The sequence below is a fragment of the Thalassophryne amazonica genome, chromosome 13 (assembly GCF_902500255.1).
Source record: "Thalassophryne amazonica chromosome 13, fThaAma1.1, whole genome shotgun sequence".
In the NCBI taxonomy this organism is placed as follows: Eukaryota; Metazoa; Chordata; class Actinopteri; order Batrachoidiformes; family Batrachoididae; genus Thalassophryne; species Thalassophryne amazonica.
Genome location: NC_047115.1, coordinates 8,919,648 through 8,939,596, shown reverse-complemented (window position 1 = coordinate 8,939,596; position 19,949 = coordinate 8,919,648). Strand labels below are relative to the sequence as shown.

At 43.8% G+C, this 19,949-nt stretch overlaps 1 protein-coding gene across 2 annotated transcripts in view; it reads left to right on the top strand.

The window, feature by feature from the left end:
• Positions 1-19,949, top strand: part of atrnl1a (attractin-like 1a) — a 449,940-nt gene that overhangs the window by 143,279 nt on the left and 286,712 nt on the right. For both annotated transcript variants that reach the window (XM_034184477.1, XM_034184476.1), the window contains one exon: positions 13,258-13,512. In XM_034184477.1, coding sequence (XP_034040368.1) covers positions 13,258-13,512 — 255 coding nt within the window. The remainder of the gene's footprint in view (positions 1-13,257; positions 13,513-19,949) is intronic.

Here is a 19,949-nt window from a genome sequence, read left to right as displayed (position 1 = left end):
AGCTGCTGATGTCCACGTCTTTTCACAATTCCTGTGCTAGTCAGAGGACATACTGGATCAAGACAGCGTCCAGTTTAGAAATGAACGGCACGTCACTGTTACAGGAGTTTTTGTCATGGAAAGAGGAACAAAGGCGGAGGAATTCCGCACGTCGCGGCGGAGCTACATGGCGAAAAGAAACGCCGTGATGAAGCCTCACAGGACATGTTCTGGCATGTCCAGCTCATGCACAATCACAATCGGATATTCACACGACTGGAAAGCAACCGGAATCTGTCTGAAATTCACCTTTAAGCTGTCCTGTGAGACCAACACCGAGGTGGTTTTGTCCCACGTAATGAACGGCTCCGTGGCGCGTCCCTTGGCTTCTTTTTCCATGAAAAAAAACTCCTGTAACGGTGGAATGTGCCGGAAAAAGTGCTGATGTCCACATCTTCTGCCTTTTTGTGAAACTCAGACGAGGTCCCGGATCAACAAAGCTTTCACGTTGGAAATGATCTGCTGGTTTATGCGGGGTGTCAGCCTGTCCATCGGCGCTGGGAGCGCGCTGCGCTCTCAGCAGTTGTGGGCCGTCCTTAAAGGGGCAGTAACACTCCTTAATCTGTTTAATCCCCATAAAATCGTCCCTGAAAGCCATATTAATTTTTTGAACGGTGTCCACCTGGAGGTCTCTTACAGTTTCTGGAAAATAATTGATGCAGCAAAGATCCAAATCCTTCAGACATTTATTTGCAATAAAAAATAGACGAGAGGGGTAGACCACACCTCACTCAAAGCCTGCTCACAGGCGAATGAAGCAACCGACAGGCATGAAAAAACTCAGGCATGCGCACGAGGGTTCAAGCTTGGCTGACGCAGTCACACGTGACTCAAATCCATATGGTTTTTGAAAAAAATAATAAGGTCGGATACTTTTGTAACAGACCTCGTGTGTGTGTGTGTATATATATATATATATATATATATATATATATATATATATATATATATATGATAGTTTGGGCATTAAAAGCCAACATTTCATCCACGTGACACCTACACCTACGTAACGGATCAAGTCAGGAATTGCCTGTTGTGATTAATTACCTTGGGGACCTGGTGTGCCACGTGGCAGTAACAGTAGCCATGAAGGTCGAAGAGGAACCCTGAACATCAGACGGCTAACAGGACCCTGGTGAAACAAGAAGTCCTCAATGGTGAATCAGACATAAGAGTTGACGGCTTGTAACCCAAGGGCTGTGAAAGAGCATTAAGGCTACAGCAGGTCCTCAGATCCCAGTCCTCTGGGATCTACCAACCATCGGCCCAGGCTAAGGATCTGTCAAAGACCGTGTGTTGGTTGCCATGGAATGACATTGCCGTCCATCACAAAAATGCTAAATGAGTTTTTACGTTTCGGAATAATGGTGTTCCATGCGTAAAGTGGACTTCCAGTATGGCGGTCATCTTACTGAGATACTTTCAATTTCAATTTTCAATTTATTTTCCATTATATAGCACCAAATCACAACAGAGTTGCCTCAAGGTGTTTCACACAGGTAAGGTCTAACCTTTCCAACCCCCAGAGCAACAGTGGTAAGGAAAAATTCCCTCTGAGGAAGAAACCTCAAGCAGACCAGACTCAAAGGGGTGACCCTCTGCTTGGGCCATGCTACAAACATAAATTACATAAACAATTCACAGAACAATTCACGGAAGAATATACAAGAATTGCTTTTGGTGCACAGGACATGAGGGTCGCCAACACATATACAACTCCCATCTCTGGATGGAGCTGCACCTTAAACAGAGAAAAAAACAGAATTAGGCATCAGAAAGACAAAAAATACAAAAAATAATTTTCCAGCATTAATCAACAAGAAAATCAGAAGAAATACTAAGGTGATCGCCGGCCGCTAGCCCTAAGCTTCACTAAAAGACCCAGACTTTAGGTAAAGTTCTGCGGCCCACTCCAATTACTAATAACATGAATTAAAAGAGTAAAAAGCGTAAAGCAAAACTGTACCAGTGTGCTAGCCGTATGAAAGGCAAAAGAAGTGCGTCTTAAGTCTGGACTTGAAAGTCTCCACAGAATCTGATTGTTTTATTGATGCAGGGAGACCATTCCACAGAACAGGGGCACGATAAGAGCAAGCTCTGTGACCCACAGACTTCTTATTTGCCCTAGGGACACAAAGTAGTCCTGCATCCTGAGAACGTAAAGCCCGGGCCGGTACGTAAGGTTTAATTAGGTCAGCTAGGTAGGGAGGTGCCGGTCCATGAATAATTTTATAGGTTAGTAGCAGAACCTTAAAATCTGATCTCACTGGGACAGGAAGCCAGTGAAGAGACGCCAAAATGGGTGTAATGTGGTCGAACTTTCTGCTTCGTGTCAAACGTCTGGCTGCAGCATTTTGAACCAGTTGGAGAGTCCTAATGCTAGACTGCGGTAAACCAGAAAATAGAACATTGCAGTAGTCCAATGAATGCATGGATCAGGGTCTCAGCATCAGCCATACACAGGATGGGACGAATCTTCACTATATTTCGCAGGTGGAAGAAAGCAGTCCTAGTACTATTTCTAATATGGAGGCCAAAGGACAACGAAGGATCCAAAATTAACCCAAGGTTCCTCACTTTGTCAGTTAACACACGAGCCTAGGCTGAGTGTTAACTGGTCAAATTGATGCCGATGTCTCACTGGACCAAGAACCATCATTTCAGTCTTATCAGAGTTTAAAAGTAGGAAGTTTCTAGACATCCAACTTCTCACTGCTGCAAGGCAATCTTCTAAGGATTTTATGTGTACGAGACTACCAGCAGTTTTCGGCATGTATAACTGAGTATCATCTGCATAGCATCCATCCATCCATCCATCCATCCATCCATTTTCTTCCGCTTTATCCGGAATTGGGTCACGGGGGCAGCAGCTCAAGCAAAGCCGCCCAGACCTCCCGATCCACACACACCTCCCCCAGCTCCTCCGGAGCAACCCCAAGCCACCCGAGAGATGTAGTCCCTCCAGCGTGTCCTGGGTCTTCCCCGGGTCCTCCTCCCAATGGGACGTGCTTGGAACACTTCTCCAGCGAGACGTCCAGGGGCATCCGGAAAAGATGCCCGAGCCACCTCAACTGAGTCCTTTCAATGTGGAGGAGCAGTGGCCTGACTCCGAGCTCCTCCCGAGTGACCGAACTCCTCACCCTATCTCTAAGGGAGCACCCAGCCACCCTGCGGAGGAAACTCATCTCGGCCGCTTGTACTCGCGATCTCGTTCTTTCGGTCATGAGCCAAATCTCATGACCATAGGTGAGGATCGGAACATAGATCGCTCGGTAAATCGAGAGCTTTGCCCCCCTACTCAGCTCTCTCTTCACCATGACGGTCCGATACAGTGACCACATCACTGCAGATGCTGCACTGATCCTTTCATCTGCATAGCAGTGAAAGGTAATCCCAAAACGCCGCAATATGTGCCCAAGGGGTGCTATATAAAGGGAGAAAAGCAGGGGCCTAAGACAGTTCCCTGTGGAACCCCAAATTTCATGTCACTAAGGTTAGAGGTAGTGTTACTGTACAAAACACGGTGAGAACGACCGGTCAAGGCGTCAGCCATGGAGGGCACTCCCAATAATCCCAAAATGATTTTCCAGCCTATCAAGTAAAATATGATGACCCACTGTATCAAACGCAGCACTGAGATCTAACAGCAACAGAACCGTACTGGTGTTCCATTGTAAGCAGAAGATCATTCACCACTTTAGTGAGAGCCGTCTCTGTGGAATGATATTTTCTAAAAGCAGACTGCAGTGGCTCAAAGAGATTATTCTCAGTAAGATAGTCTACGAGCTGCCGTGACACCACTTTTTCCAGAATTTTAGAGCAAAATGATAGATTTGATATCGGCCAATAGTGTTTCATTACACTAGGGTCAGGATTAGGTTTCTTAAGGAATGGTTTAATTACTGCAGATTTGAAACATTTCGGAACAGATCCAGAAGTTAAAGAAAGATTAATAATTTCCAGCACAATCGGCCCAAGAGTGGGCCACAGGTCCTTAAACAGTTTTGTTGGTATAGGATCAAATGACCAGCTTGTGCTTTTTGTTGACGTTACGAGTTTCATCAGCATGCCTAGAGAGATACTATCAAATTCTGTAAATCTAGGTAATACCTCAGTAGTGGCGCCCACCTCAATAGCAGCGTGTAGTGGCTGGGTTAAGGCATGCTGGGATATGTTCAACCTAATGTCATCTATTTTCTTCTCAAAGTAATCCAGGAAATCTTGTGCTGTAAAAGGAGAGCGAGCTACAGGTGGTTGTCCATGAATAAGTGTTGCCACCATGTCAAAAAAGAACTTTGAGTTATGGTTGTTTTTGTTGATCAAATCAGAGTAGTAGGTCCGCTTTGTAGCCAGTAATGCATACTTATAGTGTAAGATAGCATCATGCCACGCAAGGTGGAATACTTCTAATTTTGAACGACACCATTTCCATTCTAGACCTCTTGCTTTATGCTTGAGGTCACGCAGGTAATCACTGAACCAAGGTGACTGTGATTTGGGGGAGCGCGGTTTCAACACAGGTGGTGCAATCATGTCGAGTGTAATTCTGGGTATTTGTCAAAAATTAGGCTAAGACATCAGACAGTCTAGCTTCTAGTTCAGTCTTACTTGAGGAGTTGATGCATCGCTGCAGTGATAAATAAGGTTGTTGTTCCACTAAACACAGCAGCGAAACTGTCAACTTAATAAGTGAGTGATCAGAGACCACTGATGTAAGAGGCATGATGTCAATATTCGTGACAGCAATACCACATGCGAGAACCAGATCCAGGGTATTTCCACTAATGTGCGTCGAATCCCGAATGCATTGCCGAAATCCTAATGCATCCACAATTTCCATAAATGATTTGCAGAGGGGATCAGAAGGCTTATTTATATGAACGTTAAAGTCACCAATGATCAGAATGTTATCTGCACTTCTTGACAAGTTAGAGATGAACTCACCAAATTCATCTAAGAATTCCGAATATGGGCCAGGAGGGCTATGTACAATGACAAAGTAATACGGCTGATTTTTATTCTTCTGACCTTGGCAATGAATAATATCCGGAGCAGAGCAGAGAATCAGATGCTCAAACAAGTTATATTTGTAACCCCCAACAGCTAATAAGCTAAACCTAGATTTATAAATAAGAGCAACACCCCCGCCTTGCTTCGCATCACGAGGGACGTGACTAAATGTATAAGCTGGTGGGCAGACCTCATTTAAGGGGAGGACAGCTGTAGGTTTAAGACAGGTTTCACATAACACAATCATATCTAAGTGATGATCAATAATTAAATCATTAATCAACAATGATTTTGAGGACAGTGATCTTATGTTAATGAGCCCCAGTCTAAGGACCTCAGTGGGGTTGACAGTTGAACTGTTTGGGTTTAGGGGTGGCTCCAGAGTAGCATATTTAAGATGCCTAGAAGTAGGTTTAGGTTTGAGACATTCCACGCGCATTGTAGGTAGCAGACACAAAATCTTTGCTATTGCTGGAACAACCACTGGGCCATCCTCAATTTCAACATCATCCAATATAGTAATGGGTATTAAGTTTGCAAAGCATATCCCTCTATGATTTTTATGGACACGTCTATAGAAGCAGGCCACTTTATGCTGTATTTTTCCACACGTATGTCTGGTTATGAAAGTGTGTTGGTGTATTTGCTGGATTTTAAACAGTGCTTTTTTGCTGTGTAAATCTATGCTTTCTCTGTTAAGAAACCCCACTGGGTGCTGGATTAAGGGTGTTCCATTGAACTGCCTCACTTTGAACTCCCGGCTTTGTAGTGAAGAGCCACCGAGTTGTCAGAAGAGAAGCAAAGAATAAAAAAGGAGTGAGGAAATGAAGGGAGGTGGGAGTACAAACCTGAGGGAAGAGAGACGAAGAACATTTCAGTTCATTATTTCATTTGTGCCTGAAGTGTTTCCTAGCACTCCATGGGAAAAGAAGGCAAAAAAAAAAAAAAAAATTAATTAAATCAAAATTAAAGCAAATTAAGGAGGAGCTGGATCAGAGAAAAACAAAAACAAGCAAAAAAAAAAAAAAACAAACAAAAAAGAAAGAAAGAAACACTGAAACTGAAGAGAAAGAGTAGTGCTGAATCAAAGAATAGCTTTTTGCTTTATTCTGTGACCAAACCTACTGGTGGGAAAATGAAGATCAAAAATTTAATGAATGTTGAGGGAAAATGGCAGACTTACTGTTTCCCCCAATGGGGCGACTGGCTCATCCACTGATGGCACGGTGGCTTAGTGGTTAGCACCGATGCCTCACTTCTCTGTCCCTGACCAAGGCAGCGTCTCGACATCTGGAGTTGGTCCCCGGGTGCCGGACTGTGGCTGCCCACTGCTCCTAGTGGTTGGATTGTGTCCAACTGTAATTAGGATGGGTTAATGGGTTAAATGCAGAGGACAAGTTTCATTTTATATATATATATATATATATATATATATATATATATATATATATATATATATATATATATATATATATATATATATATATAAAAATCATGGAGGGGTCTGAAATTTTCATCTTAGGTGCATGTCCACTGTGAGAGACATAATCTAAAAAAAAAAAAAAAAAAAAAAAAAATCCAGAAATCACAATGTATGATTTTTTTAATAATTTATTTGTATGTTACTGCTGCAAATAAGTATTTGAACCCCTGTGAAAATCAATGTTAATATTTGGTACAGTAGCCTTTGTTTGCAATTACAGAGGTGAAACGTTTCCTGTAGTTTTTCACCAGGTTTGCACACTGCAGCAGGGATTTTGGTCCACCCCTCCATATAGATCTTCTCTAGATCTTTCAGGTTTGGAGTTTCAGCTCCCTCCAAAGATTTTATGTTGAGTTCAGATCTGGAGACTGGCCAGGCCACTCCAGGACCTTGAAATGCTTCTTACTGAGTCCCTCCTTAGTTGCCCTGGCGGTTGTTTGCCAAAATCTTGCAATACATGACCCCATCCATCCTCCCTTCAATACGGTGCAGTCGTGCTGTCCCCGTTGCAGAAGAGCACCCCCAGAGTATGATGTTTCCACCCCCATGCTTCACGGTTGGGATGGTTTTCTTGGGGTTGTTCTCATCATCTAAACATGGTAAGTGGAGTTGATTCCAAAAAGCTCTATTCTGGTCTCATCTGACCACATGACCTTCTCCCATGCCTCCTCTGGATCAGCCAGATGGTCATTGGTGAATTTCAAATGGACCTGGACATGTGCTGGCTTGAGCAGGGGGACCTTGCTGCCCTGCAGGAGTTTAAGCCATGACAGCATCATGTGTTACTAATGAAATCTTTGTGACTGTGGTCCCAGCTCTTTTCAGGTCATTGACCAGGTCCTCCTGTGTAGTTCTGAGCTTTCTCAGAATCATCCTTACCCCCACAAAATGAGATCTTGCATGGAATCCCAGACCGAGGAAGATTGACAGTCATCTTGTGTTTCTTCCTCTTTCTAATAAATAATCATAACAGTTGTTGTCTTCTACCAAGCTGCTTGCCTGTTGTCCTGTAGTCCATCCCAGCCTTGTGCAGGTCTACAGTTTTGTCCCTGGTGTCCTTAGACAGCTCTTTGGTCTTGGCTATGGTGGACAGGTTGGAGTGTGATTGACTGAGTGTGTGAACAGGTGTCTTTTATACAGGTAACACGTTCAAACAGGTACAATTAATACAGGTAAAGAGTGCAGAATAAGAGGGCTTCTTAAAGAAAAATTAACAGGTCTGTGAGAGCCAGAATTTTTGCTGGTTGGTAGGTGTTCAAATACTTATTTGCAGCAGTAACATACAAATAAATTATTAAAAAATCATACATTCTGATTTCCATATTTTTTTTTTTTTTAGATTATGTCTCTCACAGTGGACATGCACCTAAGATGAAAATTTCAGACCCCTCCATGATTTCCAAGTGGGAGAACTTGCAAAACCGCAGGGTGTTCAAATACTTATTTTCCTCACTGTATATAAAATCATTTTCTAATTTTCTATTGGCTTATCCATCGACAGAAATTACAATCAAAGTTATCACATTAACTGGTCATCTGATTTATAAAATTCTGCTTTAATGAAGTATAAGGTATTATAAAACAGATTGGGGGTTCACCGAGGCTCGGTGAACCCCATCCTGACCAGGTCTGCATAATCACGGGTACACCGAAATCAAGAGTCTATAACTGCTTTATTATATTGTAAACAAGAAAATTGGGAGTTTGTGAAACATACTAAAACTGAAAAATCAGTCTCAAGTTTCCACTCTTTTATTACTGTCATACTGCACCAACTAACATCCCATTGATCAACTGGAGATGCCTGTTAAGTCCGTGACGAAGAGACATCAGGTTTGTTTTCTTATAAAGTTCGCCATTTGCCTGTCTAGCTTCCGCGTAAAATCGAGCGAGTACTCTGTCAAGCATCCGTCTGTCATAAGTTTCAAAGTTCGCTTCTATATTCGCTTCTATCCCTTTTCAGTGACGTACTTGCGAAACAGGTTGGCTGCTGACTGTGTTTTTCTGCGGGTGTTCTTTGCATCTTTTTCATGTAAAATTCGTTTTGAGTCAGCGTCGATAACAGACGCAAACCTGTCTTGTGCCATCTTGTTAACAAACTGACAGCCAAAGTCGGTGTTGTATCGCATTATCTGATTGGTCGTTATCAATCGAAGGCGTCGGTTGATTAGCTGGCACTACGCTGCCCATGAGGTGTACTCGTTTCGCATGCGCGGTCTACTCGGCTCCACCAGCAGCCAACTCGGCATGTGGTACAGCTCAGAAAGTGGCGAATGGGCCAATCAGAAGTTGGCAAAATCCCATACCATATAATAATGATGTACGAGGTCTGTTAGAAAACTATCTGACCTTTTTTTAAAAAAACTATACGGATTTGAATCATGTGCGCTTGCATCAGCCAAGCTTGAACCTTCGTGTGCATGCGTGAGTTTTTTCACGCCTGTCGGTTGCGTCATTCGCATATGGGCAGGCTTTGAGTGAGTATTGGTCCACCCCCCTCGTCGGATTTTCATTGTCAGGAAAATGGCTGAGCGATTGGAGCAGCGCTGAATCAAATTGTCTCTCACAGTCTCTGGAAAAGTCAGGTGGAAACCATTCTGAAGATTCAGACGGCTTTCGGTGAAGATACTCTGGACGTCACACAGATTAAGGATCATTACAACCGGATTAAAGATGGCCCACAGCGGCGCAGGACGCGCCGCGCTCCGAGTGGCGATCGACAGGCTGAAACGACCAGATCATTTCCAAAGTGAAGGCTGTGTTGATCCGGGACGTCGTCTGACTACCAGAGAAACTGTGGAAGAGGTGGACATCAGCACTTTTGCGGCACATTCCACTGTTACAGGAGATTTTGTAATGAAAGACGTGCGGAGGAATTTGCGCGTCGGGACGGAGCCGCTAATGGCGCACAGCAAAAAGCACGTCCATGTTGGAAACCATTCGGAAGATTCAGACGGCTTTCGGTGGCTTTTCAGTTGAGTGAGTATCTGAGAAATTGTGTAACAGCTGGGCATGTCACAACTTGTCCTGTGAGACTTCCAACACGGATGTGCTTTTTGTTGTGCGCCATGAGCGGCTCCGTCCCGACGCGCAAATTCCTCTGCATGTCTTTCATTACAAAATCTCCTGTAACAGTGGAATGTGCCGCAAAAGTGCTGATGTCCACCTCTTCCACAATTTCTCTGGTAGTCAGACGACGTCCTGGATCAACACAGCCTTCACTTTGGAAATGATCTGGTCGTTTCAGCCTGTCGATGGCCACTCGGAGCGCGGCGCGTCCTGTGCCGCTGTGGGCCGTCTTTAATCCGGTTGTAATGATCCTTAATCTGTGTGACGCCCAGAGTATCTTCAGCGAAAGCCGTCTGAATCTTCAGAATGGTTTCCACCTGGCTGTCTCTCACAGTCTCTGGAAAAATTTGATTCAGCGCTGCTCCAATCGCTCAGCCATTTTCCTGACAATGAAAATCTGACGAGGGGGGAGGACCAGTGCTCACTCAAAGCCTGCCCACAGGCGAATGACGCAACCGACAGGCGTGAAAAAACTCACGTATGCGCACGAAGGTTCAAGCTTGGCTGATGCAAGCGCACATGATTCAAATCCATATAGTTTTTTAAAAAAATAAAAGGTTAGATAGTTCTCTAACAGACCTCGTATAAACAGTTTTAGAAAGAGCTTATTGCATTTGCTAGTCAAGTTGTAAGGAAATATTCAATAGTACACGTACACTCTTTGTGTACCTATTTGCTATTGACTACAAACTGTGTTAAAAAGCCAACTATTGTGAACTGCTAGCTTAGGGCATGGCTGTCATTGCTATGTTACCTCATTTATTCTCATAAAATTCAGTCAAAATCAGTGCATGAACAGTTTAAAAAACAGGTCAAATGTATTTTGCAGTCAAATTGGAAGATGATACTTCATACTACAAACAGGCTTCCTTTATGTAAGAACATATTTTCTAGTTAGCTGCTGTATGAACTAAGCTAGCATGTTGCTACTGCCAAAATAAACCAGTTTGAGATTGGTTGCAAGCAAATTAAATCTTTTGTTAATGTTTATCAGGTAACGGCAGGCTTCTGGTGATTTTATTACATTGATGAACTTTGCTGTTGTAAGTTTGTATATTTAGCTACCCGGCTAACAAACAGACTAGCGGTGGGGGGAATCACATGACTCTTGGTGAAGGAACAAAGAGTCAGAGTGGAAGGATGAAATGTGGCACAGACATGAGAGAAAAAGAGAGAAGTTTGTAATTATAAAGTGAGGAGATGAAGAAACAACCCACCGTAGCTGCAGCTGAATAATGCAGCAGAGAAACAGACAAAAAAGGAGGACAAGAGCTGGATTCCAAACAGAGCCAGAGGGACACAAAGACAGCCAGACTGAACATCTGTAGCTGCTGTTCCAAGCAGAAACAACTTGTGGTGAAAATGCAAATTCCATTTGACGCTGCTTCTGAGTCATCACACCAGGTACAAAGAAACAACACCTCAGATAATTCCTCTCCACCGCTTTGTTTCCTGCATACACGGCGAGCGAGCCGCAGCGCTACACGTTCCTTTGTGTGCAAGAGCTTTGGAGACTCAAATTTATCATGCTGGCAACAAGTGCAGAGGTTGATCGTGCCGCAGAGAAACAAGTGACAAGCTTTAAAGACGGGCTGTGATGCCAACTTCGGAAGGCTGGGTTCTGTGGAGAAGGTCTGGATTTGCTATTCCTGTCACCTCCCACCACCAGGTGGAGATTTCTGCTTCTTTTGACAGTTTCTGAATGTCGTCTCATAAAAAAAGTGTCACTTTTGCACAGGTAAAGCATTTTTTCACTGGTACAACCACTTTGTCAATGCATGAGAAAGAAAAAGATGACATTCATTAACAAAAAGATCCAAAAGTGCACGAGAAGTCTTTAAGGTCCTAGTGCTTCCTGTCTAACTGTGTGGCTGACCTACAAGTACTTGGATGCTAATCAGTGATCTCAGGTTGTCTTGGGTACTTTGCAATTTAGCCAACCCCCCACCAAAAGAGCTTCATAAAACTGTGCCTCTTGCACTGTTGCTCTTTTGAAGATGGTTGTGCTTTTATTTATTGGTTGTTGTACAAGTATACGTAGATGATGGGAGTTGGGCTTCCAGTGGGTTCAATTCCGGTCATGCCACTTGTCTGTGTCCTTGGACAAAACACTTCATCTGCACTGTCCCAGTCCACCTAGGTTGAGATGGGTACTGTCTTGGCTGGTCCTGTGACAGACTAGTGTCCTGTACAGGGTGTACCCTGCCTCGTGCCCTATGACTGCTGGGATAGGCTCCAGCTCCCCCCCCATGACCCTTAATTGGAGTTAAGCAGGTATAGAAAATGGATGGATGTCTTGGCTGGAGAAGTACAGGAATTTTAATACAGCAGAGCAAAGAACTGTTTCAACAAAATTATGGTTTTGTTTATGAAGTAGTTTTCAAAATAAAATGTTTTTTTTTCATGTTAGACTTAAAAAAAAGTTAACAATTATTTGTTGCACCAACAGAATGTTCACATGCACTTTAAAATCATTCAGAACACAAACAGCGATCGCGTCATCTCTGATGCATCGGGATTTGGGGTATTTTTTGCATCGCACTGGCTACGTTTCTGTCATAGTGGTTCAAGAAACTGGTTGGTTTTTCTAAAATTTATTGAATAAGCCAGTCCTTTTTTGCAAGTTTTTTAAATTAATTTATTTACTTTATTTGGCATTCAAGACATTACAATGTCCCTAATAAAAAAACTGATTAGCTGACCACACCTGACTGAGCTGATCTGAGGTTAGTTCAAGGAGAAATGGAAAATGTGCAGTACTTTGGGTCCCGAGGCCCTGGATTGGGAAACACTGCTCTAATTTTACACTTTGTAGTGCAGCAAAGACTCAACGTATTTACAGTCTGTCATTTATGGAAAGTCAGTAGGTTACAGTTTATTTTTATCCAATAAAATGTCTTTTTCCACAAGTGAATTTTTTTTGTTTTTGTCTTTCTGAGAGCCTCACATTTTTTTACACTCTATGCTTCATGATGCGTTAAAAAATCGTACATGCAATTCATATAGATTACTTTTTTATTGTCTGACAGCACTAATAAAAAAGGTATGTCTTTGTCTTTAACATATTTTTTGAAGTGCTGTCATAGTTTATTTTAGACCAAACATGAAAATTTTTAAAAATCTTTGCTGGTTTCCTTTTTTAAATTGATGGAATATTCCTGGACATTTACCATCAGAATTTTGCATATATGATGCCCGATAATGATGCATTTTTGTTTCACGGATTTTTCCATGGTGAGTCATTTTCTCATAAGTGTGACTTATTTGTACTTTTGTGAAGACATGTGATTACATAAACTCCACCCCTTCCATCCCCCAAAATACATGGGGGACATTTGGACAGACAAAACATTTGCAACTTTGACAAATCACAACAGTGGACATTGCAAAAGTTTGTCCAACAAGGATGATTAGTAATTTTAAAGCAATTTAAGAAGCATTTCTACCTTTCACAACAAAATCCTGTGCCATTAAAAATGCTTTTATTATGAAGGACATTCAGGAAGTTGTGAGGTGATGTGACGAGCAGGACGTGTTGCATTTTAAGTGAAAATGTCATTTTCTAGTACAGGTTGTTCCTAAACTGTTCACCAGGTTGTGACCATAATTAACTTTTTGAGTCAAACATTCCTTCCTCTCTCTTGTCCAACCTTCAGCCCAGAACTGCTCTGGTCTGAGGACGTGCAGGGACTGCCTGGAGAGGGCCGAGTGCGGTTGGTGTGGTGACCCCAGCAACACTGGGAGGGGCGTCTGCATGGAGGGCTCCTACCGAGGGCCCCTGAAGCTGAACAACCCCAAGACTGGATCCAGGGACCGTCAGAGACACAGGCTGAGAGACATGGACATGGTCCTGGACCAGAGTCTCTGCTCAGCAGACAGAGGTTACAGCTGGGCCTTCATCCAGTGCCCTGGTGAGTTCACAGCTAATTAGGATTTTTAAAAAGGACCTGGAAAGAATACAAGAGCATAACACACAAAAAGTGAGAACCAAATTTACTAATTCATTTTTTTAAATCACATTAAAAAAAAATCATACTGGAAACCCAAAGAATTTCAAAATTCACACAGAATTAAACCAAACTTCAAAAACAAGCTGTCCGGTTGACAAAGAAGCTCCAGAAAAGCAGATGATTTAAAACGTCAGTGATTATTAATGTGGTGCAGGTGTGAGCGGTTACACGACCGGTGAGGAGTTCAAGGGACGTGGGAGAAGTGAATACTGAAGCAGAATCCTCATTCTGGCATTCAGTCGATGGGACAAAACAGTGCATCAGTTCTTCTTCAGGATGATGGGTCGTGGTAATAACAGTAAGAGACAAGCATGCGCATTTATGTATCACTTAAATAATAATAAAGAAAAAAAAAAATCCAGCAGAAGGTAGAACAGTAAGGGTTAGTCCTCAAGGCCATCAAAGACCGCCCCATCCTGACAAAAACATATGGATCCACACAGTAATTGAAATGTATCTGTTTCCAGGTTAGGGTCAGTCTTGCCTTCTCAAATTAGGGTCTGCCACCGATTTCTAAACCTGATCATCATGCACTGATTGGCTCAGAGCGCCTGCATCATCATTTAAACCAGGGGTGCGCAACTTGTTCCAGAAAGGGCCAAGAGGGTGCATGTTTTTGTTGTATGGCTGGGGTGCCTGGCTGCCTTTTGTTTCTGTCTTCTGTTCTCTGTCTTTTGTTTTTCCTTCCAGGTGGCATGCATTCAGGACTGAGTGGCTGTGTGGCTGAGTTATTAGGACCTCACCCTGAACACCTGAAGCTTGTCATGTGCAGCTCGTCAGGACTCACAGCTGTGGTGCATCTTTATGGATTGGGGCATGGTTGCATTTAAGTCTGGAGTACACAGTGTGTATTTGCCAGAGACTCGACCTTGTGACCAGACGGGTGAGATCGTCGTCTAGAGAGCCATCTCATCATCATGGATGCAGAGACCGTACCAGGTTTGATGCCATGGTCTGTGAAAGAGGAGGGGGTGAGGTCTCACGCTTGTCAGCACACTTCCTGAGGTACTTTAGGTTTTGTGACTAACATGAGTACAGTCAGTAGATGTGGTGTCCCTCACACCTTATTATATTGAGCTGTTATGTTAGTCGTTTAATCAGCTTCCACTGCAGTGGAGAATTGAACTGGGTGTTCCGTGCCTGCAGGGTGGGAAGCTGATTGGTAATTAAGCCAGGAAGTGTTTGCTGTTTATGTACACCTTTGAGTGGTCTCTCTGTGTGTGGAGTGGTGGACTCACATGATGGTTTCTTCTTTCGCAGACTCGGTTGGTCGCGGCCACCTGGGGGGTGTCGGCGGGGTCCATGGGTCCGAACTGTTCTGGCTCCGGACCGTTTGTGCTGCTGGGAGCGCACCGTCTTTCCACCTCGCCAGACCGCGCACTTATTTGTTTGTAATTCAGCACTCACTGTTATGTTATTAAATTCTGTTATCCTTTGAACCGTGCTCTGCTTATTTTATACTGGGTCCTTCAAACGCTGGCCGGTCCTCCGCCCGCGTCCGACACATAACAGTTTTCTTTGCATCCACTGATTCAGGTTTAGGGTTAGGGCTGGTTCAGGTGACCCTGAACCATCCCTTAGTTATGCTGCTATAGACGTAGACTGCTGGGGGGTTCCCATGATGCATTGTTTCTTTCTCTTTTTGCTCTGTATGCACCACTCTGCATTTAATCATTAGTGATCGATCTCTGCTCCCCTCCACAGCATGTCTTTTTCCTGGTTCTCTCCCCTCAGCCCCAACCAGTCCCAGCAGAAGACTGCCCCTCCCTGAGCCTGGTTCTGCTGGAGGTTTCTTCCTGTTAAAAGGGAGTTTTTCCTTCCCACTGTAGCCAAGTGCTTGCTCACAGGGGGTCGTTTTGACCGTTGGGGTTTTACATAATTATTGTATGGCCTGCCTTACAATATAGAGCGCCTTGGGGCAACTGTTTGTTGTGATTTGGCGCTATATAAAAAAAATTGATTGATTGATTCCAACAGCTGATTTCACTGATTAATATCAATTTGAGCAGATGGAATCAGTTAATCAGTGAAATCAGCTGGTGGAATCAGTGGATGCAAAGAAAACCTGCACCCTCTTGGCCCTTTCTGCAAAAAGTTGCACACCCCTGGTTTAAACCTACTAGTTGCAAAAGCATGGTCGACTTGGCAGTGAAGATTAATTTGTCTGTTGAAACAGTAAGAATGAATGAATATCATATAACATCAACGAGAAATTGACGATTGCTTGTATTTATTGTTAAAAAAGAGAACTATTTTGGAACTGGGTCACTATTTCCTGTAGGCTGCAGTGCCCTCTGGTGGTTACAATCAAAATAATACTTTGTAACCAGTCTCACATACTGGGTGGTTCTAGGCTAGGGTTAGCTTTTCCTGGCTCCGCCCCTACAAATAAATCAAATCAAATCAATTTTATTTATATAGCGCCAAATCACAACAAACAGTTGCCCCAAGGCGCTTTATATTGTAAGGCAAGGCCATACAATAATTACAGAAAAACCCCAACGGTCAAAACGGTCCCCTGTGAGCAAGCACTTGGCAACAGTGGGAAGGAAAAACTCCCTTTTAACAGGAATAAACCTCCAGCAGAACCAGGCTCAGGGAGGGGCAGTCTTCTGCTGGGACTGGTTGGGGCTGAGGGAGAGAACCAGGAAAAAGACATGCTGTGGAGGGGAGCAGAGATCAATCACTAATGATTAAATGCAGAGTGGTGCATACAGAGCAAAAAGAGAAAGAAACACTCAGTGCATCATGGGAACCCCCCAGCAGTCTAAGTCTATAGCAGCATAACTAAGGGATGGTTCAGGGTCATCTGATCCAGCCCTAACTATAAGCTTTAGCAAAAAGGAAAGTTTTAAGCCTAATCTTAAAAGTAGAGAGGGTGTCTGTCTCCCTGATCCGAATTGGGAGCTGGTTCCACAGGAGAGGAGCCTGAAAGCTGAAGGCTCTGCCTCCCATTCTACTCTTACAAACCCTAGGAACTACAAGTAAGCCTGCAGTCTGAGAGCGAAGCGCTCTATTGGGGTGATATGGTACTATGAGGTCCCTAAGATAAGATGGGACCTGATTATTCAAAACCTTATAAGTAAGAAGAAGAATTTTAAATTCTATTCTAGAATTAACAGGAAGCCAATGAAGAGAGGCCAAATATGGGTGAGATATGCTCTCTCCTTCTAGTCCCTGTCTAGTCCCTAATAAATGTGCTGGACGATGTGTTGCTCCCCCTGTGACCTTTAATTGGCGTAAGCAGTTGAAGATGAGTGAGTGAGTGAGTGTTGGCCCCTGTTGTGGATGAGGTCCAACATTTTCACTAAATTTCTGAAGAATTTTTTTTCCCCCAAAAATCTTCTATATTAGCCATGTTGTATCTTGGCATTAAAAAGAAAGGTTTCACGTTTTCCTGACTCCTCTGCATTTTGCAAACCCACTCGGAATCTATGGTTTAGTCCACCTTTTGTTTTTATTTCCGTCTCGTATTCAGATTGTACGTTATCACGCTCTGCACACACATGAAGCTTGTGATGTTGGCGGAGACATCTCGAGTCTATCTTGTTGTCTTGTTGTGTGCTGTTGGTGTTATGTGTCGGACGCAGCTCGGAGAACCGACCAGCGTTTGAAGGACCCAGTATGAAATAAGCAGAGCACGGTACAAAGGCTAACTGAATTTAATACATAACAGTGATAATACAAAAAGATGCGGCCTGGCGTGGTGCGCTCCCAGCAGCGCTAACGGTCCGGAGCCAGAAGCTGTTTCGGACCCAAGGACCCCGCCGACACCCCCCAGGTGGCCGCAACAACCGAGTCTGTGAAAGAAGGAACCATTATGTGAGTCCACACTCTACACACAGAACACTTAAAGGTGTACAAACAGCAAACACTTCCTGGCTTGATTACTGATCAGCTTCCAACCTGCAGGCATGGAACATCCCGTTCACAAAACTCCACCGCAGTGGAAGCTGATACATGACTAACAAACAGCTCAATACAATAAGGTGTGAGGGACACCACATTTACTGACTGTATAAATGTTAGTCACAAAATCCAACGTACCTCAGGAAGTGTGCTGACGAGCGTGAGACCTCACCCCCTCCTCTTTCACAGACCGTGCATCAAACCTGGACGTTTCTCAGCATCCGCTGCTGATGAGATGGCTCCCAAGACGAAGATCTCACCCGTCTGGTCACAAGGTCGAGTCTCTGGCAAATACACACTGTGCACTCCAGTCTTAAATGCCAACATGCTCCAATCCATCCAGATGCACCTCAGCTGTGAGTCCTGACGAGTCGCAGGTGATCAGGGTGAGGTCCTGACAGCCTCAGCAACACAGCCACTCAGTCCCAAATGCACGCCACCTGGGAGGAAAACAAACAGACAAACAAACCGGCAGCCAGGCCCCCCCCAGCCATATAACAGTTGGGTGCCCTTTGCTACGCCGGCTTGGACCCTCTTGCTCGCTGTTGTGGTTCTTCCAGTCACAGTTTTACTTTGAGTCCATCGTGTTGATACCATACGGACACCGTGAGAGCACCTTCTACAGGAAACACCCATTCACAGGAAGTGTCACAATAAAACTTTGCTCTAGTGCCCCTTAAAAATAAATAAACAATAAACAAACTGGAGCACCTGTTGTGAAGGTGTCGTAGCACGGACCCACAACAGGGGGCGCAAATGAACGGACAATGACTAAACCAAAAGGTAACAATTTAATGTTGTGACGCTACACAACAAAAAGACACAGAAAATATGCACAGTCAATTAGCACCAGGTGACGTGTGGTTGGCTCGAAGATAGGAGACCCCCCCGACGAGAGAGAAGCCGTACTCCACACGGCTTCCACCACCAACGGTCTGAAGAACACCGGAGCCGCCAAGTCCCGAGTCCCCAGGTGGCCTCTGTTCCCGGCTGTCGACCCTGGCACTGCTGGCAGAAAGCAAAAACAGGATGTGTGAGTGTGAGTCCGCACACTCAGTAATACACAGTCCAACACTGATGGGAGGGAGCACCTCCACCTCCAATCATATACTCAAGCAGCTCCTGTCAGTCACTTATCTGGAGGGAGTGGGAGGCGAAGACGTCGCGGTTCCCACAACACGCCACTCCGACAAAACTGTCCCACAGGAATAAACGGCTGCAAACAGAGATCAAAACGTGGATTAATCCAAATACTGCAGAGAAGGATTACCTCAGGAATGGTAGTCGATTTCTCGGTGAGGAGGTGGAGTTGCAGTCCGGCTTTTATGGTGGTGATGATGATGAACGAGTGACAGCTGGGGCAGGGGATGAATGACAGCTGTCACTTCTTCTAGGTCTGGCGCCCTCTCGTGCTTGGAGTCCGCACTCCAAGCAGGGCGCCCTCTGGTGGTGGTGGGCCAGCAGTACCTCCTCTTCAGCGGCCCACACAACAGCACCGCGCTCATAGAGTGCAAACCTCCTCCAACGCTAGTTTCCAATTCCACAAATTTTTACCTTGCAAAAAATTTTCAAGGTCAATGTCTTGTTAGAAGTGACTTTTCATAGGCTGAAATACAATACAAAATATAGATCAAAAGGGCTTTTCAAAGTGAAAAACAAATATCTGCAATACGGACCAGATGTGGATCAAACTTAGTCTATTAATTGAGAGTGACAGTTTGCACCTCATTGTCACAAATGAGAGTGATTGAGGCACTTTTGATTGAGATATAAAGCAAAATGTACACCAGACGGGCTTTTCAAGATTAAAATTAAAATGTCCACAAAATCCACAATCCGGTTTAGATCCGGATCAAAATTTGTCAGGTGATAGTGAGTGCCAGTCTGCACCTCACCTTCAAATATGAGAGTGATTGGGGCACGTTTGATTAAGATATAATGTAAAATATACATTAAATGGGGCTTTCAATGTTAAATTTAAATGGCCACAAAATCCACAATCCGGATCAGATCCAGATCAAACTTTGTCAGCTGATAGTGAGTGCCAGTCTGCACCTCACCTTCAAATATGAGAGTGATTGGGGCACGTTTGATTAAGATATAATGTAAAATATACATTAAATGGGGCTTTCAATGTTAAATTTAAATGGCCACAAAATCTGTAATCTGGATCAGATTGGGATTAAAATTTGCCAGTCAGTAAAGGAAACCATCCTACATAATTCTGTAAAATATTAAAGAAATTTGATCTTTTTTGACAGAGTTATGAAGTTTTGAATATTCATTCAATGTTAAAGGATAGGGACCTTGAAAATTGAATCAGTTGACTGAGCGGTAAAGTCGACTGAGCAACTAATCTGGGAAATCTCAAACATTAGCAACATCCTGTTCTACAAAGTATCAACAGTAGAGCAAATAAATACTACTAG